The sequence below is a fragment of the Canis lupus genome, assembly GCF_048164855.1.
Source record: "Canis lupus baileyi chromosome 5 unlocalized genomic scaffold, mCanLup2.hap1 SUPER_5_unloc_4, whole genome shotgun sequence".
Lineage (NCBI taxonomy): Eukaryota > Metazoa > Chordata > Mammalia > Carnivora > Canidae > Canis > Canis lupus.
This window is the reverse complement of record NW_027326411.1, coordinates 479,410-500,829: the sequence shown is the minus strand read 5'-3', so window position 1 is coordinate 500,829 and position 21,420 is coordinate 479,410. Positions and strand designations below refer to the sequence as shown.

The 21,420-nt window shown below is 40.3% G+C and overlaps 1 protein-coding gene across 6 annotated transcripts in view; it reads right to left on the bottom strand.

The window, feature by feature from the left end:
• The window catches only part of LOC140629427 (ankyrin repeat domain-containing protein 26-like), a 171,683-nt gene that overhangs the window by 125,833 nt on the left and 24,430 nt on the right, over positions 1-21,420 (bottom strand). For all 6 annotated transcript variants that reach the window (XM_072818898.1, XM_072818893.1, XM_072818895.1 and 3 more), the window contains exons 8-10: positions 10,978-11,092; positions 10,647-10,820; positions 3,623-3,729 (exon numbers count right to left, since the gene is read on the bottom strand). In XM_072818898.1, coding sequence (XP_072674999.1) covers positions 3,623-3,729; positions 10,647-10,820; positions 10,978-11,092 — 396 coding nt within the window. The remainder of the gene's footprint in view (positions 1-3,622; positions 3,730-10,646; positions 10,821-10,977; positions 11,093-21,420) is intronic.

The window sequence follows — 21,420 nt, the reverse complement described above, 5'->3', positions numbered from 1 at the left end:
TTCTAAAAACTTTTATCAAGTATGTAATTATAATTAAAGGAGAAACAAAAGTAAGGTGAACCAGTCATGAGTTGAAGGCATTTTGCTCAGTAAACTAAGAGTTAGCCTGCCATAATGGAAAGTGTCTCAAATCCCAAAGTCCCAGCTCTAAAACCAGCAGCTTTTTGTTCTTAGACCAGCCACTTCTCTTCCACTCAAAGTCTTTCTCTATAAAACAGGAATCTTACCATCTTATATTACAAGGCTGTTAGGAGGATTTAATGAGGTATTATACCCAAAACGTGGTCTCTCAGGCAAGGTGATGCCCACAACTCTGGGAAGGGCAATATGAGACCTTCCATGACCTAATAAAAAAGGTATTCCACAGGAGTTAAAGCAAGCTTGGGGGGCAGCCCGGGTGGCTCAGTGGTTTAGCATGGCCTTCAGCCCAGGGCATGATCCTGGAGACCCGGGATCGAGTCCCATGTCGGGCTCCCTGCATGGAGCCTGCTTCTCCCTCTGCCTGTGTCTCTGCCTCTCTCTCTCTCCTCTCTGTGTATTCTCATGAATAAATAAAAATAAAATCTTAAAAAAATTAAAAAAATAAAGCAGGCTTCGGGTACAGATGTAGGAACAAAGGGGAAGGAAAGTCCAGTCTCTTCTTGTAGTATTATTTGAACTCCTTTAATAGTTTAGAATGGTCCTAACTAAAGTCTGCTAGCAGAAAAGACAAACAAAATCCTCGAAGGTTAATTCATCATGAAGGTCTGGGCTAATATATGGTTTCCACGTAAGGTTTTTGAGTGTGAAGGGAAGGGTGTATGGGGCTAAAGCCAGAAGGCCCAGCTGCCAGAACAGCATGCCGGTGGCTTTGGAATAGCAGCTGAGCATATAAGCATATGTAATAAACAAAAAAGGGTTGTAAGTTTGAATTCTAAGTGTGGATCACCATGAGGACTGACGAATGAGGATCAGCAAGGGCATCCTATGAGCAAAAGTCAATCATGACTGGACTGCAGAACCAGTTTCAACAGCAATGTTGCAGGAACAGAATCAAAGGAAACCACAGAATGATGAGCATGTCCTTTTTTCCATCCAAAAGGCTTATGAAAGAGGACTGTCTCTCTGGTCTTAGGGAAACCCTTAGGTTCTCGGGAAATTCAAGGGGGAAAGTATAGGCGATAACCCACAAGGAAAAGTATAAAGTTTTCTATGAAACTGAACATCTTAGGACACAATAGTTAGTCAAAACAGACGTTGAGGTGGGTAGTTCAGTCAGTTAACCATCTGCCTTTGGTTCAGGTATGGCCTCAAGGATCCAGCCCTGTGTTGGGCTCCCAGCTCAGCAGAGTGTCGGCTTCTCCCTCTCCCTCCACCCCTCCGCCTCACTTGTGCTTGCTCTCATTAATAAATAAGTAAATAAATAAATAAATAAATAAATAAATAAATAAATAAAATCTTTTTAAGAAGCACCCAGGTATAACATTATGTGAACCCCATGCAGAAGGGTTATAGTTGGAATGAAACAGATACAGTGAGGATCCCTAAGGATAAAGGTCTCAAGAGTCCTGACATAAAGAACCCTGCACCCATTGCTACTTCTAACTAGTCTAGCCTTTTGCTTGGTTTCTGGGTGATGATAGGCTCTAACTCACTGCCACCCCAAAGTGCTGAATCAAATTATACCTTCTCAGCTGTTACCTAGGAAGTAACACTATTTTACTATATTTTAAACCTCAGTTGAGAAATATCTAGCATGTTTTAAGTTATTTTCATTTTTGAAAAAAGATTTTACTTATTTATTCATGAGAGACACACACATACACAGAGAGAGAGAGAGAGAGAGAGAGAGGAGGCAGAGACATCAGCAGAGGGAGAACCAGACTCCTCACAGGGAGCCAGACGTGGGACTCGATCCCCAGGCCCCGGGATCATGCCCTGTGCCCACGGCAGACACTCAACCGCTGAGCCGCCCAGGTATCCTAGTAATAACTAGCATTTTAATGTAAACTTACATATTAATACTATTAATAATAGCATATTCTTCTGCAGTCCATCCATATACATCTTAGGAAAACCTTCCTAAAGAGAAGACTGACTATATTTCATGGTTCATCTTTTACAGCATATTTTACAGCAAGCATAAGGGCTATTCTAAAATAACAGAGAGATAACTTCATCCTTAAGAACTCAGAGTATTTAAGCACCTAATCTGATATACTTCATCAGGGTAATATCTCACATGTTGCTACAGAATTGACCACTAACATGTCCAAGTGTTCATTTTTGTAAATTAACCCCACGGCTAAAATGAAGGGACAAAAAAGAAGTCTCTGGTTCCACTTGGGTATCATAGTAGAAGTTGCTAATTTAAAACCCTCTGATGAACAAGAAACTATGCCGAGGTCACTGATCTGAATAGGTGAAGGGTTTTTTAAAAAAAATTCCCCATTTTGTGACATCTGGGTGGCTCAGCGGTTGAGTGTCTGCCTTTGGCTCAGGGCGTGATCCTGGAGTTCCGGATCCTGCTTCTCCCTCTGCCAGTGTCTCTGCCTCTCTTTGTGTGTCTCTCATGAATAAATAAATAAAATCATTTTAAAAATCCCCATTTCTTCCTTAAACTGGTACAGTGTACCTCCAAACCACCTGGAGGCCAGGTCGGTATAAAAGCTATCTGTAGGCTTAAAACAGTAATATTCACACTAATGATAAGAAAACAGTCATAGTTGCAGTTAGTGATGTTAAGTTAAACATGTGGTAGGCACTAAATCACATGATTATATATATATATATATATATATATATATATATATATATATATAATTATTTACACACAACCACCCTTGAAGGATATATTATTATCCTCCTTTTCATATCAGGATATGTATCTGGTGATGGTAAGTAATGTTTCCAAGGTCACATACCCAGCAAGGAGACAAGCTAACAATTAAACCTAGTCTTCTGTGAATCTAAAGTCCATCTCTTTTCTCTTTATCACTCACCTATGATTTATCCTCATTAAAGGAAGAGTCTATTCACCTAAGGTTCTCTTTCATCCTTCAATCCATTCCAATTAAAAATGAAAATGATAAAACATACTGGACATGAAAAAGTATAAAAACTGATGAACCCAGAGTATCTGCTAACGGTAACCACTTCGGGATCATCTAACAACATCAGTATTCTTCAACAAAAAGTAATAAAGCAAAGTGTCATCCAAAAAAACAAAACAACTCCTACTTATGCTTATTGTATATCTTTTAAAGTATGAAATAGAATCTTAAAAAATATTAATAAAAGAGTTCAGATATCCAGAATTGTGTCATAAAGTAAACTACAAGTTGGGAGTCCCCATTATAAAACTAATAATATTAATATGAAACCCTTTTAATATAAAATCCGATGGCAAAAAAACTATTGCAAATGACATCAATCAATATTACAAAGAAATATGAATTCTGCTATACACTGTTCATGTTGGCCTGTCAGAAAAATTGCTTTCTACCTAAGAGATGACATCCTGACATTTTTCACTATATGACTATAACTTAATCATCTTAAGATAAAATTTATGACATGAGAAATTGTTACCACTCAAGACAAAATAGTAAGGTTTAAAAAACAAAACAAAAAAATACTCTACCTTTTAACCGTATCCCCTGAAAGTAGACGTGCTCCTTTTCCTACTAAAAATTTCACCATTTGCTCTTTGTTTTCATTTAGAGCAACTAAAACTGGTGTGAGGCCATCCTGTAAAAGTGAAAAAACAACTTATAATTTATAAAATTACATATTTGCATGCTAAATTTTAAAATTTCTATACATTCTGCTAAACTTAAAACATATACTGTAGAAAGTAAAATAAAATTAGCCCCTTCCTTCTCACCACTCTGTTTTCACCACCTGCTCCTTCTTTTTAAAAGACTGCTTTCTCAGGGAGCCTGGGTGGCTCAGTTGGTCAAGCATCTGCCTTCAGCTCATCAGCTCAGGTCATGATCCCCGGGTCTCAGGATGGAGCCCTACCTTGGGCTCCCTCTGCAGCAAGGAGTCAGCTTCTCCCTCTCCCTCTGCCCCTCCCCTCCACTCGTGCTCTCTCTCCTGCTTGTTTGCTCTCTGTCTCTCTCAAAAACATAAAATCCTTTTAAAAAGTAAAATTAAAAAAAAATAGACCTCCACTACCTCTTCATAGATTACCTGAAGTCATTCTACAAACTCACTTCAAACATTGCCTGGCTCCAAGAATCTTTGCTTCTCTCACATAATATACCATGGTACACTCTATTCCACACCATCTAAACCAAGAGCTTCTCGAAGGCAGGGGTGATTTTTTTAATCTCTGTATCTCCACTCTCTAAAACATAGTAGTGAATATTTAAAATATTGTTATTGATTTTAATGGATATCTCTGGAATAGTGTTTTTTCAATTATATTCCAAAGAATACATAATTTGCAAGAAGGAAGACACTGTGCCCCAAAAGAAAGATTCAATGATCATCTATGTTTGTGAAATACTCAAAACTGCACTATACATGTAGCACAAATGAACTCCATTTACATTTGCTCATCCCCATTTGACAATTCCTTTTTTTTTTTTGTAGCAAACATTAATACTTGAGAAATAAGAGTTCTCAGGGATATAGCTTTAAGAACTTTCCAATAAAGGCGAGGGTTTTCTCCAGGTTGTACAAACTTGCTTGATTCTCTTCTATCAATGGTATGGGATCCCAGATGTCAACACAAAACACTGAGTCACTAAGGAGTCACTAAGGAGATGGACTCTGAATGAAAAGAGCTAGGTTTCAGGGTAGCTGGGTTGCGTAGCCAGTTGAGTGACCCTTGGTTTTGTCTCAGGGTGGTGGGATCCAGCCCCACCTTGGATTCTGGGCTCCCCTGGCACTCAGCACCAAGTCTGTTTAAGATACTCTCTCCCTCTTCCCCTCACCCAACCCCCCAAGACTGTGCATGTACAAGCTGTCTCTCTAAAATACGTAAATAAAGCTTAGTAGAAATCAAAAATAGAAAAAGAATAAATAAATAAATAAAAGAAATAAGCTTCAACTGAACATTGAATGCTTAATACTAAGTAGTTCGTGGTTGGGAAACCTGAGTGGCTTAGAGGTTGAGCTCCTGCCCTCAGCCCAGGGTGTGTTCCTGGAGTCCCAGGTTCAAGTCCCACATCTGGCTCCCGGCATGGAGCTTGCTTCTCTCTCTGCCTGTGTCTCTGCCTCTCTCTCAGTGTCTTTCATGAATAAATCAATAAAATATTTTTTAAAAAAATAAATAGTCCTTGGTCAAGGAGGGCACAAATGATGAGATGAGCGCTGGGTGTTATACTTTATTGTGGCAAACTGAATTAAAATAAAATTATAAATAAATAAATAAATAAATAAATAAATAAATAAATATCCTTGGACTTACTCCTATTATACAATGATAAAGCTTTATCTTAACTGTTAGAAAGCTCAGTATGAGATTTTTCTCATTTTTATCTTTTTGATTAAATTCAATTAAATAACATATAGTGTATTATTAGTTTCAGAGGTAAAAGGTTGTGATTCAGCAGTCTTATGTAACACCCAGTGCTCATTCCATCATGTGCCCTCTGTAATGTCCATCACCCAGTTACCCCAAACACCCATACCAACCACTCCAAGGACACTCAGGTTGGTTCTTATGATTAAGAGTCTCTTATGGTGTGTCTCCCTCACTCTGTCTTGTTTTACTTTTTCTTCTCTTCCCCTCTGATACTCTGTTTTGTTTCTAACATCTACATAATGAATATGACCATATGATAACTGTATTCCTCTGACTGACATAGGATATTATGCTACGTGAAATAAGTATGAGATTTGGTCTCAATTATATTAATTCTGGGACCCGTAAGGCATATCCACTTCTAAAAATCCTCTTAGTATTCCAGTTTCTACTGTGATTACTATTTATAATTATTTTGTATTTTAGGCAAAGTGTAAATCAGAAATAAAAATATAACAGCTTATCAATAAAAATAGGAATACTGGAGGAGCACTGTGTTTTTATAGATTGGTAAAATGAATTTAAATGAAAAATCTTAATAACAAAAAAATTCTAATACTGGCTTACATAGATTATTTTTAGCACAATCAATAATACTAAATAATTTAATATTCTCTGCAATATGCATAATATATCCAAATAAAATGGATTAACCTCATAGGACTGCAGATATTCCAAAAGGAACACGAATACAGTACATTTAAAGAAAAAATGGTTTTCAAAAAAAAAAAACAACTTTTAAATTTTAACTTGGAAAATTCATCCTGAGGTACCGGGTGACTCAGTGGTTTAGCATGGTGACCCGGGATCCTGGGATCGAGCCCACATCAGGGTCCCCATAGAGAACCTGCTTCCCCCTGTGCCTAGCTCTCTGCCTCTCTCTGTGTGTCTCTTATCAATTACTGAATAAAGTAATGAAAAAAATAAGGAGACAAAGAAACAGAAAATTCAATCCCAATCCTAAGAAATTAACATAAAATACAAAATATATATTATAAATTAATATGGAGTGTCTTGAAATCTTGAAATCTTTGTCAACATATACCATAAAACAGTAATTGTAAACTCAATGGTTATGGAGGCAAAGCAGGTGACACGAGTCAGTGAAGAACCTAGGCGGGGACACGAGCAAACTGGAGACACACGCCTCCTATAAAGGGACAGCCTCTGCACAGCATACCAAACAGCAGCATGGGCTCAAGGTACCAGAAGTGATCTGTAAGAAAAGCTCAAAATCCAGAGTTCTACATGCGTGCCATAATTTTAAATGTTAGCTCAACTGATAGTGGAAACTAAATACATCCGGGGGCCACATTTAGTCTATAGCCTACTTGTGTTTTTCTATTTGCTGTGACTGTTTCCAATGGCCGTGCATAAAACAAATACTTGGACATCAAACCTTTCCTAAAGCATCAGGATCACGTTTTACCAACAAATTAGGCTCCACCTTCTAAGGAAAATTGCTGTGAAGACTCATTAACACCTACTGTCAGAATTTTCCAATGCTTGTTTCAACTACAATCTATTTGTATTTACTTCCCTCACATTGCTAACCGAACAGACAGGAGTTCAGAGGAATGCTGAAGCAAAGTTATTAAAACAATTACCATCTGTATTGTCACTAACTACATGCTGAATGTTTAACACAGTAGTGATTATGCACTATGCCAGGGCCCTATGAATTTGAAAGACATCCTAAGATAGTCTATCGCACAGCTTCAACTAAAAAAGAAGGTTCACGGATTTCTACTGCTGCAATTGGGAAAACCCTGCTTGTAATAATCAGAATGGTAGCAAAACACGTAAAATCTTTAAAGGGTCAGACTCTACTTATTAAAAGACTACTCATAAAGACTTCCCATCTGGGTGCCGGTGAATGACTGATAGCTGGAAGAAAAGGTAATTATTTTTCAAGCCAACAGAGATGACCAATAATTTTCATCTGTAATTCTCAAAGAGATACAGAGAGATGAAAGGCTAATGTTGGAGAGAGTGGAAGGAAGTAGCCAGTATCCAACTTCAGTTAAATCTTCCAGAGATTTAATATTTTTACATCTCTAAATTTGTATATGTATACCTACCCATTCAGTAGTTCTTAGCCAAGAGTTGTATCAGAATCTCAAAACCCTATTTCCAAATTTCTGCGTACACACGTTATTGGATTCACTCCGTCGAAATCTTCACGGGACAGTTTAGGCTTGTAAATTCTTTTAAAGTTCCCTAGTTGACTGTGATTCACCAGCACAAGTCTAGCTGAGAACTAGTACAGTACACAACCATGCCAGTCTCCTCTTTCACCTATGTGGCCAATTCTCCCTATCACTTGAGGATTCAGCCAAAAACAGAAATGAGTCACTTATCAAACCTGCATTCAATTTCCATGGCTAGAGGTAGAACAAGGACTAGTAAACTCAAAGTGCAACTTGATTCCATTATTTACACACTCCTTACGTCCTTCCCATCAAGACATTCTAGATTTGCAAGAAGAGTTTAAACTCGTATCTAAGTGGCTATAGCTGCAAAATACTATACTGTGTTCTTTCCTCTTCTTGTCCACTTTTTTTTTAAGATTTTTATTGATTTATTCATGAGAGATGAGAGAGAGAGAGAGAGAGACAGGCAGAGACACAGGCAGAGGGAGAAGCAGGCTCCTCCATTCAAGGAGTGCCATGTGGGACTCGATTCGGGAGACCATGGGATCATGCCCTGAGCCGAAGGCATATGCTCAATCACTGAGTCACACAGGCGTCCCTTTTCGTGCCCATTCAACCACCAGTTTACTGCCAATCTGATGTCCTTAGAGTCCTCCTAGAATTGATCTCTATATAAATTTACAACACACTCACTGGTTCGTAAGTAAGAATTACTATCCCTGAAAATTGAAGACTCCTTACCTAAACATAAACACTGAAGAAAAACAAACACAATCCAAAAACCTTGTCTTGATATTTCCCCTCACTTGCCAAATGTCTAAATCACTCTGCATGTTCCTGACTGCTTTCTCCTTTGCCCCTCTTTTGTCCCTCTTAAGTCAAGGCTGATAAAAGACAAACTCTGACCGTGTTAATCAATCACTTTTTGATCAAATAGGAACTTCTCAACAGCAGCAAGATTTGATATTGTAAAATACACTTGTTTTGTGTTTTAAGACAAAGCCTATTTCCAAGGCAAATTTTGCTTTCCTCTGTTGTTTGACACTAAATAAGAAAACAAACTGGGTGAGAAAACATTTTTGAAAATAAAGTTTCAGAACACATTCTGTGTTCTCAAAAATATTTGCCATAAATACATAAAAGAAACCTGTATTCTCTAATGCTTCTTTAGAGGTATCATTATTTAGGGGCAACTGAGTGGCTTAGTCCGTTGAGCATCTGACTCTTGGTCTTAACTCAGGTGATGATCAGAGTTATAAGATCCAGCGCTGCGCCAGGCTCAGCACAAAGTCTACTTCAGATTCTTACTCTCTTTCTTTTCCCTCTGCCCCCACAACATCCCCTGCTTGTAGATGCTCGCTCACTTCCTCAAAAATAAATAAAATCTCACGGCTGAGTAATACTCCATTGCGGACATATACCACAGATTACTCAACAATTAGAAACAAAAATACCCACCATCTGCTTCAACATGGATGCAACTGGAGGGTATTATGCTGAGTGAAGTAAGGCAATCGGAGAAGGACAAACATTATATGGTCTCATTCATATGGGGAATAGAAAAGAGTGAAAGGGAATAAAGGGGAAAGCAGAGAAAATGAGTGGGAAATATCAGTGAGGGGGACAGAACATGAGAGTCTCCTAACTCTGGGAACCAAACAAGGGATGGTGGAAAGGGAGGTGGGTGGGGGGTTGGGGTGACTGGGTGACGGGCACCAAGGGGGGGGCACTTGACGGGATGAGCACTGGGTGCTGTGCTCTTTGTTGGCAAACTGAACTCCAACTAAAAAAATTTTGAAAAAGAAAAAACTAAAAGATAAAATAAGTACATAAACCCCAGAGTGTGAGGTGAAAAAATAAATAAATAAAAAAGCTTAATTAAAAAAAGGAAGGCAGGAAGGAAGAAGTATTATGGTAAGCCTGGGGGGCTCAGTGGGTCAAGCATCTCTCTCTGGTTATGGTCACGATCCCACTCCTGACATCAAGCCCCGTGCATCAGGCTACCTGGCTCAGTGGGAAGGCCTTTTCTTTCCCTACCTCTGCCTTTCCTCCCTACTCTTGTTTGCTCTCTCTCATATAAATACAATCTTCAAAAATAAAAAGTGTTGTTATTTAAAGCAAAAGCTTAGACAGTTATTTCAAAATATTTTCATCCAGGAAATGTTTGAGCTTCCGAATATGAAAAATCGACCCTATCTATGGCACACAACAGTGTTTCTGTAAGGGCAGCGACTGAAGGTAATGCATGTCAAAGAAAACACAGGGAGACTGGCAAGTGTGGTCATCACCAGCTCCCCATGCACACCTACCACCCCACTGAGGAAATACATAGGCTGAGCAGGAGCTACTCTCCGGAATGGGAGGCCTCACCGTGGTACATGGCTGGCAGAGTGGCTACCAGCACAAGCAGACACCACCTGTAGGATGTCATGACCTGATCCCCCTGCTCTCATCTTCTGAACCTTAGGGCCTAGAGTGCCCAAGGCCTATTACAACCTGCTGCTTTCTCCTCCCATTTACATTCACCCAAGCTACTCCTCTGGGTCACGGTCTCCTACTCATCCCCAGAAGCATCCATTTCCTAAGCCCCTGCACACCTTTCGGCCTCCATCATCACCACACTCCCCTCTAGGCCTTCAATCCTTTGTGGGCTCTGAGGGCACCATCTACTCCCAGGCACAAAGGGGAAGATTTTCTTTCTGGGGTGGAAGGGTGGCTAGCAGACAGAATGTGGTCTTTCTATATGCATTACTTTTCTTTTTCACTCACTCTGCTTTGGTTTTGGAGTTGTTTCCATGATGACAGGACCTACTGTATAAAATTCAGTGTCGATGTCTTCATATATATATGTACCTATGTACATATATATGTACATATATATATAAACCTTTTGCAGCTATCTATAAATAAATAAATAAATAAGTATATATATATATATAATGTCAAGTATGTTGTAAAAAAAAAAAGTTGACTTGTACCGTGTTTTTGGCCTCTATATTTGCGTTTTGTAAAAGCAGCTTCTCTGCTATTGAGACAATCCCTTCGTGGGCTGCATAATGGAGAGCTGTGTTGCCCTTGTTGTCTTTCACTTTAGGATCAGCACCGTGTTCCAGGAGAATAGTTACACATGCCTCTTCTTGGCATTGTATAGCCTGTGAGCATTACAACAAGAAACAGAATGTAAATTCTGGGAATTGAAAGGAAACATGCCACAAGTTTCACCAATGAGTTATGTTTAAATGCAACAAATGTTCATTCCAAGGACTTCAATCCAATCCACCTCAGGCAGACATAACTGTGACCACCCACCTTCACGAGAGCTGTCCTGTCTTCGCCATCACAGAGGTTAAGCTGGCAGTGCCGATCTACCAGGAGCTTCACCATATCTTCACGGCCAATGGCACAGGCCAAGTGGAGAGCAGTTCTGTGAGTGTGAAAGGACTTGTCAAGAAATTACAGTGTACCTTTTCAAAAATTGCAAATCAATTCATAGAATTGTAAATGTTAAATACTACATTATTCTCATGACTCCAAAACAAAGAATTAGTTTACTTTAGAAGAAAGTACAATATTTTTTAGTGATTTTTCACCGCTCTATTAAAAGAGCAGCCTATCTGATTAGGAAGAGCATGACCTCAAGAGGCAGCTCAACCTGGGTTTGATTCCCACTTTAACTCTGTCGCTTCACAGTGACCACTTAGCCTTATCGCAATTTCCTTATCCACAAAATGGGCATAAAAATAGTTATCTCAGGTCACCTGTCTGGCTCACTCTGAAGAGCATGTCACTCGATCTCGGGAGCCAGGGGTTCGAGACCCCTGTTGGTTATAGAGGTCACAAAACAATAGTAATAATAAATAAAATAAAAGGTACTTATCTCATAGGACCTCTTGTCGTGATCCTTAAATGAGGATCCATGCAAAGTGTTTAGATACTAGTTCCTACCACAAATATTATTAAAGCTATTACTACAACTTACGAAGACTCACTACAATTAGGTAAAATGATCCAATTATGCCTACTTTGCAGCTACGTTTAAGGATGAGCAAGAATACTCTATTTCAATGATTCCAAGATGCTCATTTTGTCACCTTTTAATATCTCTGACATCGGAATCCAATTTCTAATTCAAAATGTCTTAAAACTATAACTGGCATGATTTCTAAAAATTTCTTCTTGGTACATAAATAGTGGGGCATCATACAATCTACAGTGTGCCTGAAGTGAAAGAATGACATATACAACAGGTCTGTTGCACTTCTAGTCCTATGCTTGGAATTACATTGTTCAAGAACTAAAATAATTTTCAGTAGGTGAAAGCACATGACGGGTAAAAGAGACCACAATAGCAAAAGAATATTTTTAAGTAATTCTTAGTTTGCTTTTCAAGGAAGTTTGAGCCAAAGGAAACTCAGATTTCAAAGAAACAGGCACAGCTCATTTTATCTTTTTTGGAGGGGGGTATGTGGGGAAGCTCATTTTATTAAGCATTTCAATTAATAGAAAAATGTTTAGAATCATAGAAATCAAGTATTTCCAAGTACCAATATTAGTATTTAGTATTATTGCAATGTCAAAAGGGCAGGTAAAGGTAATCTTTTACAATTTCTGATCTTCAGAAATGTTTTCCTTTGACAGGAAGTTCCAAGGAAAAGCTTCAGGTGAGATTAAGTCCTAATACTTCCATTTAAAATTTCTCACCTTAGGGGCACCTGGGTGGCTCAGTTGATTGAGTGTCCAACTTTTGGTTTTGGCTCAGGATGATCTCAAGGTCGTAAGACGGAACCCCACATTAGGCTCCATGCTCAGGGTGGAGTTTGCTTGGGTTCCTCTCTCTCCCCCTGTCCCTCCCCTTTCCCATGACCCTCTCTCTCCCTTTAAAATAAATACGTCTTTTAACTTTTACAAAATAAAATAAAATCTCTCATCTTAGGAGTGCCTGGCTGGCTCAGTCAGTAGACCATGTGTCCTAAAACGTCAAGCCCCACGTTGGGTGGAGAGATTACACTTAACAATGAAAGCTTTAAAACCGGGATCCCTGGATGGCACAGCAGTTGGGCGCCTGCCTCTGGCCCAGGGCGCGATCCCGGAGACCCGGGATCGAGTCCCACATCGGGCTCCCGGTGCATGGAGCCTGCTTCTCCCTCTGCCTGTGTCTCTGCCTCTCTCTCTCTCTCTGTGACTATCATAAATAAATAAATAACTAAAAAGAAAAGAAAGCTTTGAAACCTAAATACATAAAATTTCTCATCTCGTTCATACTGGGCAACATGAAATCTTTTTAAGATTGAAAAGATCCTGAGTAGACTATGTCTGCTACGTAACCGGTGTTCAGGTTCTGTTTGAGAAATAAATGGACTGAAGAATAAATACATTTGGAGAGTTCAATAGTTTTTAAAGATTTATCTATTTCTTTGAGAAAGAGAGAATACATGAGTGCGGTGAAGGGCAGAGGGAGAGGGAAACAATCTCAAGCAGCCTCCCCATTGAACATTGAGCCTGACGGGGGGCTCAACCCCACAATCCTAAGAGCATGACCAGAGCCAATATCAAGAGTCTGATGCTCAACAAACAGCCACCAAGGCACCAGTTATATTTGCTACTTTTTTTCAGAAGAGGGAAACAACAAAAGTTCTATAAGCTATCACGGTATCATTTGTATTTTTTATTTTCATGAGGATTTAACTAAAATAAAATTTTATTGTTATTTACTTATTGCTTGTTATAAAGCTGCACATAACAAAATCATATGTATATATTTAACGTATGCATAATAAAATCTACAATACAGATAAAAATATTCCCCTGAGTTCTGAAGAGGCTAAAGGTTGTCAGAAAATACCAATCCTCGCCCATCAATTTTTTTTTTTTAATAGAAAGAGGGGCACCTGGGTAACTCAGTCAGTTAGGCATCTGCCTTTGGCTCAAGTCATGAACCTCGGGGTCCTGGGATCGAGTCCTACATCATCAGGCTCCCTGCTCCACGGGGTTTCTGCTTGTCCCCCTGCCCCTCCCTGCTGCTCATGTGCCTGATTTCTCCCTCTCAAATGAATCAATGAAACCTCTTAAAAGTAAATAAATAGAAATTCTTTTTGCCTACACAAGATTCATATTCTTGCTGTTCTCCTGGATTACTTCATTGATAATAAAACTTTGTTGGAATTTTTATATACCTTTTCCTGTAGAAATCAGACTTTTTTTTTTAAGAAACAAGAAAAATTCACTTACAATCCAAATGTTTCAAGATAACTAATTTTATATTTTTCACATCTTTTTGGCCAACACAAAACCATTGTCTGCTTATGTGTTTGTATCATCAAACCATTTTTCCCCTCATTTAATGATCCACTAAAGTACAGCTTTGCATGTTAATGTGTATCAATTATCTCTGCCACATTCAGTGGTCACATAGTAGTCCAGCCTATGGATACACTGCCACTTATTTATAAAGGCCATTAAATGAGTTCTTAATATACCGCTATTGTAAATAGTGCTGAGAAAAGCATATAGTATATTGTTTATCTTTAATTATTTACTAAAGATATTTTAAATTAATAAAATTCATGGGTAAAAGGAATACATATTTTTCAATTGGGACTTAACCACCGAACTATCTGAAAAGTCAAAAACAACTTTAACCAGGAGTATGAGTACCATCATTCCTTATCTTCACAAAGCCTGCAGATGGAAAATGGGATTTTACTCCTTTTTTATTTTAGATTTTTTTTTTTTTGACACAGAGAGAGCACCAGCAGAGGGGAGGGGCTGAAGGAGAAGCAGATTCCCCACTGAGCAGGGAGCCTCACCAGGGGCTGAATCCCAGGACCCAGAGATCATGACCCTGAGAGGAAGTCAGAAGCAGCCAACTGACTGGGCCACCCAGAGACCCCCTATTTCATTCCTTTAATACCTTCCCTGTAAAACATATTCTTTTGTATCTGATACACATATGTTGTAAATATTTTGCAAGGACATTCTCTTTTATTTTATTAATATTATTTTCTGATATACAGAGAGTTTTAATTTTTTATGTGGCTGAATCAACCTCCAGAACTCTTGCTTTTATTTTATTATTATTATTTTTTAAGATTTTCTTTATTTGTGAGAGACACAGGGGGAGAGAGGGAGGCAGAGCACAGGCAGAGGGAGAAGCAGGTTCCATGTAGGGAGCCCGACGTGGGACTCGATCCTAGGTCTCCAGAATCAGGCCCTGGGCTGAAGGCAGCGCTATACCGCTGAGCCACCTGGGCTGCCCGAACTCTTGCTTTTAAAGTCATTCTTAAGAATGGTCTTGGTCAACATAAAAAATGGGCATAGAAGCGTTCATGTTTTCTTCTCTTGTACTGTATTTTGCATATTTAACATTTTTAATCTGTATTCCATCTGGAACTTATTTTTATGAGATAAAATTCTAGCTAGTTTTCTCCAAATAGCAGATATGTCATCAACATTATGAATGATTCACCTTTTCCTACTAATATGAAATGTCACCAGCATCAAGTTACAAAGTCTTAACATATACTTAGGTGTTTGGCATTTTCTTATCTGTTCCATTCATTTATCTGTCTTTTCAGCTGTTAGTCAATGAAAAATTTGAAGAAATTTAAGGTACATTTTAATAACTGGAAGGTATTCTATAAAATTTTTTTTTTAAGTTTTCATTTTAGTTCCAGTTTGTTAACATACACCGTTGTATTAAGTTCAGGTGTACAGGGCAGCCCCAGTGGCGCAGCGGTTTAGCGCCGCCTGCAGCCCGGGGCGTGATCCTGGAGACCCTGGATCCAGTCCCATGTCAGGCTCTCTGTATGATGCCTGCTTCTCCCTCTCCCTCTGCCTGTGTCTCTGCCTCTCTCTCTCTGTCTCTATGAATAAATAAATAAAATCTTACAAAAAAAAAGTTCAGGTGTACAATATAGTGATTGCAAAATTTTTCTTAATTTTATCACAATGAAAAGAACAGAGACCGCACGTATAATAAGCTCAGAATTTCTAAAACCATAACGTTTCTATTGCGTCATGGAATACTGATAAACACGGGAAGAGTACACATTTTCAGAAAAATGAGACTTCCTATTCACAGTCAGAACCATCTACCCATTTCCAAATCTCCTTCCAAGGTCCCTCAGTAAATAATATAGGTACAAACTGTACACAGATAGAAGTCAGATACTGCCCTGTATCCAAAGTAATTCTGGGAATTACTTCTCTCAGCATGCACTCTTTAATAACATTGGTATAGGATGTCCATTAAAAACAAACTACTACATATACGTAATTTCATTTCTTTTTTTAAGATTTTAGTTATTCTGAGACACAGACAGAGAGGCAGAGACATAGGCAGAGGGAGACACAGGCTCCGTGCCAGGAACCCGACTGGGGTTCCCAGGACCCAGGATCACAACCTGAAACAAAGGCAGATGCTCACCCACTCAGCCACCCAGGCGTCCCCTTAATTTCCTTTCTACTACTGTTGAAAATCCGTTAAATCACATCAAAACTGTCTGTAAAGCGCTCCCTACGGAGATACGAAGGGGTCCAAAGGCAGCTGAAGACGTTTTGTTGCTCAGTGGGCCGGAGTAGACCCCAGGTAAGGTTCCACGACCTAGGTACGTGCTGCGGGGCCACCAGAAGAAAGACGGCCAAGCGCCCTGGGTGGTCACCCAGGGCTCAGCTCTCCAGACTCAGGCCAGCAAGGTGAGTGCCTCTCCCCGACCTCCTTGCCTCCTCCCCGCCAGCTGCAAAGTCCCTATCACCTGTTCCTCTGGTCTCCCAGCAACAGAATCCCCTGCCACTTTTGCTTTGTGGATCTTTCTGAGACCTGTCTGGGATGTGGTACCCAGGGCCCAGGTTGGTGAGTTTGGTACCACTCAGATGCCGCGGGCTGGGCGGCCCTCCGCCGCCCGATCTTGAAGCCCAAGGGCAGCTCGCCCCTCTTACCCGTGAAGCTAAACATGGTCTTCATCGCAAAGCTTTCAGGCTTCAGACACAGGTTTTCGCCGCCTCTACAGCTCAACACTTAGTGCTGGAGATAAGCCAAGCCGGCCTCGCGGCAACGTCCCAGCAACTGAGCACCGGGGTCCAAAATCTCTCTCTGCAGAACAAATGTACCCCGGCAATGCAGCTAAACACAAATGCGCCTGCGCACCTCAGAAACTGGCGTCACTCGCCTGCTCACAAGGAGCCCATGGCCAAGAGTGCCCAAAGCGCATGTGCCAGGAGGCCCAAGCCTCTCAAATCTCCGCGGCCCCTTGAGCTGGGCTGGCTTCCCCTCAAACGTTGCCGGGATGGCTGAGCATTATGGGACATTTGCAAAAGACTCTGGGGTGTGGAAAAGCAGTCTTCCGGGCCCCTGAGTGGCTCAGTGGTTGAGCGTATGCTTTCAGCTCAAGTCCTGATCCTGGATTTTGGGATCAAGTCCCGCACAAGACTCCCCCGCAGGGACACTGCTTCTCCCTCTCCCTGAGTTTCTCATGAATAAATAAATGAAATCTCAAGGAAAAAAAAAAACGTAGTATTTACATACGACTAGGGCTAGAGTGCATGAAAGCACGTTCCCCCAGAATACTTCCCTAACGAATGCTCTCCCTCAGTTTATTCCTCTTCCACATCCCTCGGGACCCCTGTCAGTCTCCATGGAATGCAGCGGATGCAGCCAACAGAAAACTGTTCTCATGGTCAGACTTGGCAATGTGTATCATCAAGTGCAAGCTCACAAGGGGAGAACAATTCACATTCCCTAGATGAAATGAAAACCCGTTTCTGCATGCCTCCTAATCCTCCCATTTGGCCCAGCCTTACGTTTACATTTTCTTTATTTTTAGTTTTTGCTGCTATTCCCCAATTGAACCTTTAATCAATCCAAGATTTAGTTTGCAGTGTGGTGCAACATTTAAGTTTTGTTTTTTTGTTTTGTTTTTTTGTTTTTTTTTCTGAGAGAGAGAGAGGTACAGAGGGTGAGGGAGAGAGACGGAGGAACAGGAGCTAAAATCAACAAACACGAAAAATAAAAATAAACAGAGGCTTAACCAACTGAGCCACACAGGCTCCCGCGCCCCAACATTTAAGAACTCTTTAAAAAAATAGCTATTTGCTTCTAAATAACCCATCTTTTCTCACCTAGCTTAAAATGCCACTTTATCATAAATTCTGTTATGGTTTTCTTTTTCTGGGTTTTACACTGGATTCAATTGACCAGTTGCCTTGTATCAATCAGTACTCTAGTATTTTAACTGCTTTATACATATGCTTTAGTATCCAATGCAGGTCCATAGTTCCCCTTCTTAATCTTCTCCTTCAGTATTCTCTTGGCGATATTTACCTCTATGCTACTGGAGATATATTTTTAATCACTATGCCAAATTTAAAGAATTCATGGAGAGAATTTGTAATTAGGTTAAGAGAATTAATGTTAACAGAATCAATCTCCCTGAATCAGTGTATTTAGATGTATGTTATGTCTTTGTGCCTAAGTCTTATTTGACATCCCTCCTTAGCTTCCAGGAGGTTTTTTTTTTCCCTTATGTAAATCCTGCATACACTTCGTGATGTATTTATATCCTGGCTTTTTCTTTTTTCTAATGAAGTGATATATTTTCTGATTATAACTTCTAAGTGGTCACTCTTTTGATATCTGTATATTTATTTGGTAATGAGAATAAAGCACATTTTAAACTACATGCTTGTTAACAAAAGTTGGCAGTTTCTCGTAGATACTCAGGGAAGGCACGAATTGGATGGGAAAGATTTCACCAGAAAGATATACATCGAAGAATGGTATGATGTGGTTGAAAAAAAAATCAAGTAAAATACAAACAGGATAGGCTGTTCATATTTATGTGTATGTGATACACACACACACACACACACACACACACACAGAGGCTGTATACGAATGTCTACAGAAACTCCTTTGAATGTGGTGGTAATTGATCCATTAATTAATTACAACTGGACTACAGGCGATATTCTGGGTGAGGCAGATAGAAAAAAGCAGGAGCAAACCCATGACAACAGCTAATACAAAACTAGCTACCCCTAAACTCACCAGATTCCTATTACATTTGTTAATGATTTTAAGGATTAACCAAAGTAGGAGCTGCCCCTGACTGGCTTAGTTGATAGAATATGCAACTCTTGGTCTTGGGGTTGGGAGTTTAAGCCTCCTGTTGGGACTATAGCCTGCTTAGAAAAGGGAGGGGGTGGGGGCTTAGTCAGGCATCTGCCTTCAGCTCAGATCAGGATCTGAGGGTCCTGGGATCAAGCCCCGTATCAGGCTACCTGGTCTGTGGGGAAACTGCCTCTCCCTCTCCCTTTGTTGCTCCTTATCCTTGTTTTTTCTCTCTCTGTCAAATAGATCTCTCTCTCTCTCTCTCTCTCTGTCAAATAGATCAGTAAAATCTTTTAAAAAAAAAAAGAAAGAAAGAAATTGACCAACAAAACCTAACAGAAGCCACTGTTGGCACAAGATGCACCAGCAAAATTGGGAAGTTTGGTGTCTGTTTTTACAGCAAGACAAACGCATAGATAGAAGTGTAGGCACTTATTTCAGAGGCCATTTAATGCCATTTTGTGCATGTAGGTCGCATGATTTGACAAGAAGTAGTTTGGAATGAGCAACCTAGAAACTAAGGGGGTCTGCATCTTCAGAAACTGCTGCTGGAATGAGCTACAGAACTCTGGAGACCACTAGGGTCCCTTCTGAGAGGGTGGCTAGTTCCAGGGCAGATCATGTTCATTGGTGGAGGAGCAATGAACAAAAACAAAGGAACAACAACAAGAAACCATTTCTTGGCCCTATTCAGCTTAGCTAGACCAAATGGTATTGGTGCGTGTGAATGATTGCAACTATGAGCATCAAGCATTTGTCTCTTACAGGTGCCAGCTAGAAAATTATCTTTTGTCCCCTTAGAATTCCCCAGGGTGACTTATGAGACCAGTAGAGGCTCTGTGTAGTGACAATTGACTAGAAGACTGACATTTCCTAACGCAACCTCCGATGAGAGGCAACGGCATTACTAGGCTATAAGGAGACAGGAACTCCACACCAGGACTCCAGGTAAGTTGAACAATTTGGTTGACTGTAGTGTTTTTGTATAGATCAGAGATACTCAAAGAGTATATGGTAGTCCAACTCTGAGCTTCTTTGTTCCTTGGTCGAATGCTAGGTGGATCCCCAAAGACTTTCTCACAATCACCTGAAACCTAAGATTTCCAATTCCCAGACTTCTGTGGAAAACCATTTCGGATCTAGAACAGACATCCTCTAGAAAGTTCCTGATTAGAACTCCCATCCCCATGAGTCTCATGTATGTCCTGGTTCAACTTTGCTGCATACTCATTTGGTAGTTATACCAATGAAAATAACAAAGTGTTAGAGTAATGTATCTTTTATGATGAAAAGCAACTGAGATATGAATGCTTTACCAAATCCCTTAGCTCAGGTTTTCCAATTCTACTTCAGGGCTGTCATGTCTCCTCCTTTTAAGAGTTGCCAAGAAATTCACCACACACTTTCCATAGGGGCACCTGGCTGGCTCAGTCCATTAAAAGGCTTCGTTAAGGGAATCCCTGGGTGGCTCAGCGGTTTAGTACCTGCCTTTGGCACAGGGCGAGATCCTGGAGTCCCGGGATCGAGTCCCACGTCAGGCTCCCTGCATGGAGCCTGCTTCTCTCTCTGCCTGTGTCTCTGCCTCTCTCTCTCTCCTCTGTGTCTTTCATGAATAAATAAATAAGATCTTATAAAAATAAGGCTTCTTTAGCTCAGGTCAGGATTCAGGGGCCTTGGGGTTGCCCTGCCTCCAGCTCTCTGCTCAGCAGGGAGTCTACTTCTCCCCCTTCCTCTGTCTCCACCCCCATTTGTGTTCTCTCACACTCAAATAAATAAAAATCTTTTAAAAACAACCAACAGTTTTTCATAACTGTTTATTCATTCCTTTGGATATCTCTTCCCTTGCAGTCCACTCTATCTACCGAGGAAAACTGAATTTATGTCGTAATTAAACTATGATGAGAATTTGAGGGCTCCAGTGTGTTGAGGATGATCTGGGCCATAGTCTACTAAAAATCCCTGACCTGGGAGAACCACCTCAAAGGGACCACAAAATTAAATCAGAAACGTGTACTGAAAACCTGTATTCTGGCATTGTGGGAGTCAGTGAGGGAACAACAAACATGACATTGCGGTGTTCATGGAGTAGAGGCGAGTTTAATGCCACATTTAGGGTGAGCACAAAGGGCCTACGGAGTCATGTAAAAATAAGGGTAGTGACTCAGGGATGGATGCACAGGAAGAAGCAATATCAAAGCTAAAACTTAACGAGTAGGGGTTAGCCAGTGAGAGGGAGAGAAGCACATTCCAAAAAGAAGGGATAGTGTATCAGTGAGGATCCAAACAAGAGACAAACCACTTAGTAATTTCAACAGGGAACGTTTAATATAAAAAATGATGAACTATAACAGGAGATCAACTATAAAGATGAGAAAAGAAATCCAAATACCCTAAGGTGCAAGATTACCCAAGAAAGGTTACCCAAATGGGTAAATCCCAAGGCTGGGATTCAGGTCTCATTGAAGGAGATGTCGGAACTGCAGTCAGAGTTGCCCGGCCAAAGCTAGTCCGTGCTACAAAGCATGCAAACAGGAACTACCCTTCAGGAGTGCAGGGAGTCCTGTCTGATAAATGGATGTATAGGGAGGGTCAGGGAACAATGAGCCCACCGACAAGCAGAGCAGTGCAAGGCCTCCAGTGTATCA